This window comes from Arachis ipaensis, chromosome B02, assembly GCF_000816755.2.
Source record: "Arachis ipaensis cultivar K30076 chromosome B02, Araip1.1, whole genome shotgun sequence".
Taxonomy (NCBI): Eukaryota; Viridiplantae; Streptophyta; class Magnoliopsida; order Fabales; family Fabaceae; genus Arachis; species Arachis ipaensis.
In genome coordinates this window covers 79987785-79997092 of record NC_029786.2, presented here as the reverse complement: position 1 = coordinate 79997092, position 9308 = coordinate 79987785, and the positions used below count along the sequence as shown (strand labels likewise).

The window sequence follows — 9308 nt, the reverse complement described above, 5'->3', positions numbered from 1 at the left end:
AGTCCTTATAATTTTATCAAATTTAAAAATAAAAATATAATTAAGAATATTATACTTCTTTTTATTCATGTTATTCACCAAATACATGTTAAAAGGTTTTAACATTGTGAAAGTCTCTTACTTTTATTTTTTTACAGGAGGAAACAATAAGGAAAAGTCATTGAATTGGGAAGATAGACTTCGAATAACATTGGACGCAGCCCAAGGTTAGCTAGAAAGAAAATGAATGCATATGCAAATTTCTTCGTTAACTTCTAGTTCTTAACTATCTATGCATGATTGAAATTTAAATTCAGGATTGGAATATCTGCATAATGGTTGTAAGCCACCTATAATCCACAGAGATGTAAAATGTACAAATATTCTATTAGATGAAAACTTTCATGCCAAACTAGCTGATTTTGGATTATCCAAATGTTTTGCTGTTGATGGTGATACACATGTGTCAACAATTGTCGCCGGAACTCCAGGCTACCTAGATCCTGAGTATGTGTTTAATTTTAATGATATGATTAATTATCTATTCTTTTGATGATTGAAAGAAGTTTGATGAGAGATAACGAAAAATTTTCTAACCAAATTATTATTTGATTTGCCGTGTTAGGTACACGACATCAAACAGACTAACAGAAAAAAGTGATGTGTATAGTTTTGGAGTAGTTCTTTTAAGGATAATCACAGGTCAACCGGTGATAATAGGAAGGGAAGATATGACTCATCATATAAGTCAATGGGTCAACTCCATGGTTGCTAAAGGGGATATAACAAAAATTGTTGACTCAAGGTTACAAGGAGATTTTGATAGCAACTCTGCATGGAGAGCGGTTGAAATAGCAATGGCCTCTGTGTCTGCCATTTCGATGGAAAGGCCATACATGACTGATATAGTAAAAGAGCTAAAGGAGTGTTTGGCTGCAGAGTTAGCTCGAAAACATAATAGTTGTGACATTCAAAACGAAGATTTAGTTGGGCACTTGGGCAGGTAAGTGTGAATTTAATTAGTAGTGACATGACTCCCTTAGCTAGGTAGGTGCATAGTTCATTCTTAATTAATGCTAGTTAGTACTAGAGATAAAATAAAACAGTTTGGGGATTATGCTACATTTTAAGTTCAATTTGTTGTAGTAACATTTTCTATATGCTACCTGCTACCTAGAAAGTTAGCTATTTTATCTTTTAGTTTGTTGTTTTGCATGTTATTGTATATTGTGTATAACAAGATCTATTATATTCAGTTATCATAGTAAGTCTTGTGTCTTGTATATTTTAGGGAAATTATCGTAATTATCTATCTAATAATTGAATTAAAAGAAGGAATATTACATGCTAGTACTCGTAGTAGCATGTCTAAATTAAATACAAGTGTTGTTGGCATCGCTGCAGCCAAAGAATTGGCATGTTCAGCAATTTAATATCAACACAGCTTTTCTTGATGAAAATTTACTGGGAGATATATATCACAAGGCTTTCTTGAGGTTTCTAAACTTGAGTTGGTGTGTAATTTAAAAAATTCCTATGGCTGTTTTCTATAGAAAACTTAGCTCCTAAATTCTTTCAAATTTATTTTTTATAAAGTGTCTTTTGTGGTGGCCATAATTATTGTATGGCTACAATAACTAGCATTCCACCAATTAGTACACTATGCGTAGAAAGGAGAAAGTGGTTTAATTTTGGGTTAAATGTTGTTAATCACGGTAAAATTCTTAATCAAGTATGGTAAATACAGGTAGTTGTCATTATTTCAATTTTTTTATTAGCAAAGCAACTATACTTGAACCTTTAAATGTTTGGGATATGTGGATCCAATGGTGTCCACATCAAAAAATCTCACCAACCAAAACCAAGCATAAGCCCAAACCTTCTTTTAACAAAAAACACCCTCGGGCTAGCAACCATGGTACGTGTAACACTAAGCTTTATTTGCTTCAGATTTTGAAATAAACTGGCATCATTCTTAAGAATGGAGGTTGTCCAATCTATCACCCAAGAAAAAAAAAAAAAGGCATAATTCCAACACTCGGTCATATCATACACGACACTATGTAACGTCATTCACACAAGCATAGATCTCACCTTTTTCCCATCAATCTCGCTAAATAATCAACAAACATTCTATCAATTTCTACTAACTCTTATTTATGATTGTATTTAATAAAAGTATTTTTGTAGATCTCTAATTATCTTTTTTATGACCGTATCTAATAAAAATATTTGGTGAATTCTACTCTACCCTTTCTAAAATAGAGGGTAAATTACCCCTTGTGACATATACAGTGATTATTCATAAATTATTCTTCTACCAGAGTTTTAAGATTCACGTTATCTTCTCTTTTCTTTTCAATTGACGCGATGTTTCTCTTGAAATTTGATAGTAGTGTTATTTTTATAATCTGCACCAAATACACCTCTTCTTCAATTTTAAAACCATAATTCCTCTCAAATCCAATCACCATTTCCAATCAATTAGGTTAGGATTTTAAACTTGTTCATATACTTTCAATCTCTCGTTTCAACGAGCACATCTGTTAATTTTTCAGCTCTCTCTTTCCTAAGATTTTCTTCCTAGTATTTTTCTTAAAATTCAGTCGGATCAACAATGATACTCCTCTTCAAATAACCAACCCCCATAGTCTTGTATAACTATATAACAAAAACAAACCAAAATATTAATTAGTCATAAAAACAATGAGTCAATAATTACCATCTTAGGATTTTTATTATCTGAATAATGATTGAAAAATAATTTAAGAGCAATTAAAGATAAAAATAAAATAAAATACCTTGGTGTTTTCTTTCATGCACCAATTACCATCATTTTTAACTAATATATCCAAAAATTTCTATCAGTTTTTTAGCTCTCTCGTTTTTAGGATTTTCTAGCGATCGTATTAGAGATAGTAATTAGATTTGACGATTTCATTCGAACTTTGAAACTCTAGTTAAAAGATAATTTATTAATAATCATTGTATATGCCACAAGGAGTAATTTACCTTTTATTTTAAAGAAGACATGGTAGAGTTCACCAAAATATTTTTGTGAATATATCTCTTTATACATATCAATTTTAATTATAATTAAAATATAATAATTAATTATTATTAACAACAAATTGACAGATAATATATTGACTTTTCCTTCTCGTATGCATCACCAATAATCACCCCACTAACCTCACATTCTGGTTCGCCATTCGTCTATAGGTACCAGTAATAAGCAAACAACAATACACACATAATCATAACATTTCGAGCACAACATTTTCTTCAATAACATCTTCTGTACATCTCTCCTCTTTCTGACACCAAGGGCCAACCCCAAATGTCGATGAACCACTACACTAATTGACATTCCTAATCTCAAAATATCACCTATTGACAATACTATCATCGTAGTAAGTAGAAAAATTAATCGTTATTAATCTGTGAAGGAAATCTTAGCCACAATAACCCATACTCTGCATGTCATCATCTAATTGGACAATCAATCTATAGCCATCAATAGTCACCGCAAATGCGGCTTCTAGAGTCGCAGCCCTTTTAAAAACCCTCACACAACAATCTTATGTTATAGGTCTCTCTTCTTAGAGTAGTCTTAGATGGTGAGTGATTTTAAAAAAAAAATTGTTAAGTAATTAATATTTTTTTTGTTTATTAAAAAATTAAACAAAAAATATATAATAATTATTATTATAAATTTTTTTATAACATGAACATATTAAAAATAATTGGCATTTTTTTAATCAATTTGAGTTAGTTGAATTGTCATCTCATTCTTCTGTTTAACTAAGTATTTGGAGTTTGAATCCTGTTTTGTGTATACAGTAATTTATTGGCTAACGGCAGACCCTTAATAAATAGAACAACATCAATACGTGGTGGATTAGTCCTCAACCTGCTGAGTTAGAAAAATCATAGAAAAAAAAAATATATTTGTATTTAAAATAAAACAATTTTTTATTGATAGCAATACTTGTGGAGATTTACCGTTATTGAAATTTACTTGAAATAATTTTATTTGTTAGTATCATATTTATTCTTGAAGTCAAAACAATCATATTTTATGACTTGATTTTCAAGTTTTCAAACTTATAGACTTATGTCGTTACAAAAGATATTAGATTAATTAATATTTTTTGTAACATTACCAGAACATCATCGTTGAGTATTAATGTGAAGAAAAATCAACTGCCTTGCTGCCTCCGCCTCGCTGCCTCTGCCTCGCCGTCTCTGCCTCGCCGCCTCTGCCTCGCAACCTCGCCGCCTGTTTTCTTGCTTCTGCTTTCTTACTTTCTGTTTCCTGCTTTCTTGCTTCTGCTTTCTTGTTTTCTGTTTCTGCTTCTTGATTTGGTGTTGTTTGGTGTTGTTGCTATTGTTTGATGTTCTTGGTGGTGGTGTTTGGTGTTGATGGTGGTGTTTGTGTTGGTGTTGGTGGTGGTGGTGGTGGTGGTGGTGGTTGTGGTGGTGGTGGTGTTGGTGTTGGTATTGGTGTTGGTGGTGGTGGTGCTGGTGGTGGTGATGGTGCTGGTGGAGGAGGTAATTGTGTTAGTAGTGGTGAGGGTATTTTTGTCCAAAAAAATTAAAAGGACGATTTTAATACGAAAAAAAACGTTAAGAATGATTTTAAATCCAAAATTACAATGGGGACGGTTTCGATTCGGACCCTCAACGTCAGGGACCAAAACAATACTTATCCCTTAAATATCTTGTCTCTTAAATCATGTAAATAGTTGTTACAAAAAAAATATTTATCATATATAATAATTTTTTATATATGTAGTGTCATGTATATATATGTAGGATTTAATTTATGGCAAACTATATGTGACTAGACCCTAATTCCTTAGACCTTTCTAGTCTCCTCTAAAATTCATTAACTGCCAATTCCTTGGTCAATTAATTCCAAGTAGAAGCTACATGATCAAATTCCAGTTTATATGCCACAAAAACTCTAATTACCTAAAAATAAAATGATTATATGTCACGTATCCTTTAGGAGAATATCTTTTCAAGCTGTTGTTCAAGTAAAGAGCTTTTCCAAGTTTTACAAGAACTCAAATAGAAAGAGGGTCATACTTCCGTTCCACCCAAATTCATAAGATAAAGAGCAAAAACAATTCTTAAATTATAAATCCATGCATAAATTAAAATAGAAAAAGCAATAAAATTAATCCATAGAAATAGACAGAGCTCCTAACCTTAACAATGGAGGATTAGTTGCTCATGGTTTAGAGTAGAAAATAAGGATTCTAATAAAATATATTTTGGTAGTCTGGGATAGAATAATGTTGAGGTGTTATCCCCCTTTTTATATCTAATCCTAATTAATTTAAAATCTATCTTTAAAACTAAAATAATATCTTTTCCTATTTTTAAAATTTGAATTTAAATTAGAATTAATTATAACAATCAGCAAATCTTCAATTGATGGATGGGGACCACTTGGCTTCATTAGGATCCATGCCTAACTTCGGCTTTAGTGGGCCTAACTTGGGCTTTAGTGCGCCTAACTTGAAGTGGGCAGGACCAATCTCGCGTATTGTTGTTGTGTCTTGCGCCTAACTTAAGAAATCTCAAGTTAGGCGCAGCTTTGGCAGTGAGTTCAGAGAAGAAGTATAGACTATTATATATCGTTGGAAAGCTCTAGAAGTTAGCTTTCCAACGCCATTAGAATCACGTCCATTGAACCTCTGTACCTTGAGTTATTCAGGTTTGAGTGCAGAGAGGTCAGGGTTGACAGCATCATTCGCCTTCATCTCTTCTTCTGCAGAAACTCCATCAAATCCCACTGAATGCTACCTAAAATAAACAGAATTGCACAAGATTCAAAGTAGCATCCATATTGGCTAAAAGATAATTAATTCTTTATTAAACTCAACAATTTAGATACAAATTCACTAGGAAAAGATATGAAAGATGCTCACATATCACAACACCAAACTTGAACTGTTGCTTGTTCTCAAGCAACCAGAACTAATATAAGCTTAGGATGTGAATTTACATGTGAATGAGAGTTAAATTAAGCTCATGTCTCTTCTTATAGTGGGGTTTACAACTGCAATCCTGAATAGTTTTGGCATCTCACTTTATACTTTGAAGTTTAGAATGATTGGCATCCATAGGAACTCAGAATTCAGATAGTGTTATTGATTCTCCTAGTTCAGCATGTTGATTCTTGAACACAACTATTTATGAGTCTTGGCCGTGACCCTAAACATTTTGTTTTTCAGTATTACCACCGGATACATAAATACCACAGACACATAACTGGGTGAACCTTTTCAGATTGTGACTCAGCTTTGCTAGAGTCCCCAGTTAGAGGTGCCCAGAGTTCTTAAACACACTCTTTTTGCTTTGGATCACGACTTTAACCGCTCAGTTTCAAGCTTTTCACTTGACACCTTCACACCACAAGCACATGGTTAGGGACAGCTTGATTTAGCCGCTTAGGCTAGGATTTTATTCCTTTGGGCCCTCCTATCCATTAACGCTCAAAGTCTTGGATCCTTTTTACCCTTTGCCTTTTAGTTTAAAGGGTTATTGGCTTTTTCTGCTTGCTTTTTTTTCTTTTTATTTATTTTATTTTATTTTTTTCTCTTTTTTTTGCAAGCTTTGTGTTTTTCACTGCTTTTTCTTGCTTCAAGAATCAATTTTATGATTTTTCAGATTATCAATAACATTTCTCTTTTTCATCATTCTTTCAAGAGCCAACAATTTTAACATTCATAAACTTCACTATAAAAAATATGCACTGTTCAAGCATTCATTCAGAATCACAGAAAATACCACCACATCTAAGTAAGTGAGACTAATAAAGGATTAAAGCAAAAACCTAGTGGGCAATACATGAGACATCTTTCAAAATTGAAGCACTTAACAGAAAAATTAAATTATAACCTATGAATCTACTAATAAAGGATCATGCAGCAAACAAAGCAAAATAGCAGAAAATCGGAACATACATAATAAAAGGGGGAGGGAATAAAAATGAAAAGAACTCAACCACCTTAGTTATCTGGACGGTCATTTTATTCTTCAGGTTGTACTCCTCAGTGAAGATGATTCGCCTCCCTTTTGGTGCCATCGGAATAGACAAAAAATTCTTAAGCGAAGCATCAACACCAAACTTAAATGTTTGCTTGTTCTCAAGCAAAGAAGAACTGAAAATAAAAAGAGACAGATATTATGAGAAAAGAAAAATAAAAGGATAAAAGAACAAGAGAGAATTAGGATTGGGAGAGAGAGAAAGAAAATTAAAACTGGGCAGTGAAGGCGACGCGTACGCGTACGACACGCGTACGCGTGAGTTGCGAATTTCCTTAATGACGCGTCAGTGTCAGGCACGCGTCCGCGTGCCCTGGGTTTTGCGCGATTCGCGCGAAGCCAGCCGCACGCACGCGCAACTCTCTGTTCACTTTATTTTTTTCACGCACACCCATATGACGCGTACGCATCAGCGACGCTTGCGCGTCGTGTGCTTTTTTTTTTTTAGCCTGAGGTGTTCGGTTCCTGTGATAAAATAGCTGCATGATCAGAAAATTATTAAGAACTTAATAAAAATCAAATAAGTAAGAAAACTACTACTAATAAAAATAAAACAAAATAAAGTTGAGAATGAAAAGGAATGATCACACCACAGTAGGTTGTCTCCCACCTAGCACTTTTAATTAAAGTCCTTAAGTTGGACATGTGGTGAGCTCCTTGTCATGGTGGCTTGTGCTTGTACTGATCCAGGAATCTCCACCAATGTTTGTAATTCCAATGGCCACCAGGATTCCAAACTAGGCGCATGACGCCTTCGAGCAAGTTGAAGCAAGTGACAAAGCCCTATGAGTGTTGATTGTGGGAATGAATTCCAAGGTCCCAAACCTTGCTTTTATACCCGTCTCCTTGTGGATCACCATTATTCCCACCGGGTGGCAAGCGATCTGAATTCTCATAGAGACATCCAAACAACCTTCTAAACCCATTCAATTGAGCTCTACACCAATTCTTGCACTTCAATTTGGAGCATGCAACCATATTGAACCTTGCTTGACAACTCTTACCACTAACCATCTTCCTCTTACTTTTAATACCACAAAGAGCTCTAAGTTGACCATCCATCTCCAATAACCCATATTCAAGTGGGAACGTAAAGGTTAAGGATAGGAATTTTACACACTTGAATGTTGTATTGGATGGTGATGGCTTTGGGAGAGGTCTTGCAAGCTCTACTCCCTTGTGTTCTTCTTTGAATTCTTCTACTTCTTTGCAAGCTTCCTCAATTTTAACTTTTTCCTCTTGGTAGCTGTCTTCTAATTCAATCTCTTCTTCATTGCTTACCAAGGGCATGGGAGGTTGTGCATCTTCCTCATTTGTGGGTGCATCTTCCTCCTTTGTTTTTGCATCTTCCTCTTCTTCTATGTGTGAGGATGGAAAGTTCTCTAGTTCACTAGAGTATGAACTCCTTTGATTGATTTTCTCACTTTCTTCTATAGGATCTTGTATTATATCTCTTGGAAAGGAATTTGCTTGCTCCTCTTCCTGTTGCTTGATAATCAACTGCACATGTTTCTCTACATTTTTGACACTCGTCTTTATATCATGTAAGAATTCTTTCATGAGAAGCTCAAGATCTGATGGTATTTGAGATGAATAAGGAGGGGGTGATGGTTCTTGATAAGTGTAAAAAAAGGATGGTTCTTGGTATGAATAGGGAGATAGTGGCTCTTGATATGGGCAGAAAGATGATGGTTCTTGATATTGGTAGAGAGGTGGTGGTTCTTGATATGAATATGGAGATGGTGGTTCTTGATAGTTGGAACATGGAGCCTTGAAGTTTCTTTGGTTTTGACTTTACCAACCAAAATTCGGATAGTTTCTCCATCCACAATCATATGAATTACTACTTGGGTGGGAGTAGTAACCCATGTGATCTCTCTCCATTATTTTCCTTAGCACAACACACTAAACAGAATTAAACGCACCATGTAGTAAATAGGAAAGTAAAGAAGAAAGAACAGAATTCTAAAAATTAAAATAAGAAAATTTAAAATAAAACTAACTAGGAAACACCAAACTTATTTTGAGAAATTAAGAAAAGATAAATTTAATTAAAACTAGAGCAGAGGCGCAAAAAAAATGAAATATTAAAAGAGGAATAAATAATAATAATAAAAAAACGAAAGTCTCTTTTTTTTTATATATTTTAAAATTAAAAAATAAAATAAAGCAAAAGAAAGAATCAGGGGATGGGAGAAGGCTAACGAAAAAAATAATAGATAAAAATTAAAGTTAAAGAAACTAAAAAAAAAACGAAACAGGGGGAG

The 9308-nt window shown here is 33.7% G+C and overlaps 1 protein-coding gene across 1 annotated transcript in view; it reads left to right on the top strand.

Annotated features, from left to right (window-relative positions):
• Positions 1-1209, top strand: part of LOC110262504 (receptor-like protein kinase At3g21340) — a 2083-nt gene extending 874 nt beyond the window's left edge. Inside the window, exons 3-5 of the mRNA XM_021116022.1 lie at positions 138-206; positions 297-486; positions 605-1209. Of these exons, the coding sequence (XP_020971681.1) occupies positions 138-206; positions 297-486; positions 605-986 (641 nt within the window). The 3' untranslated portion in view covers positions 987-1209. The remainder of the gene's footprint in view (positions 1-137; positions 207-296; positions 487-604) is intronic.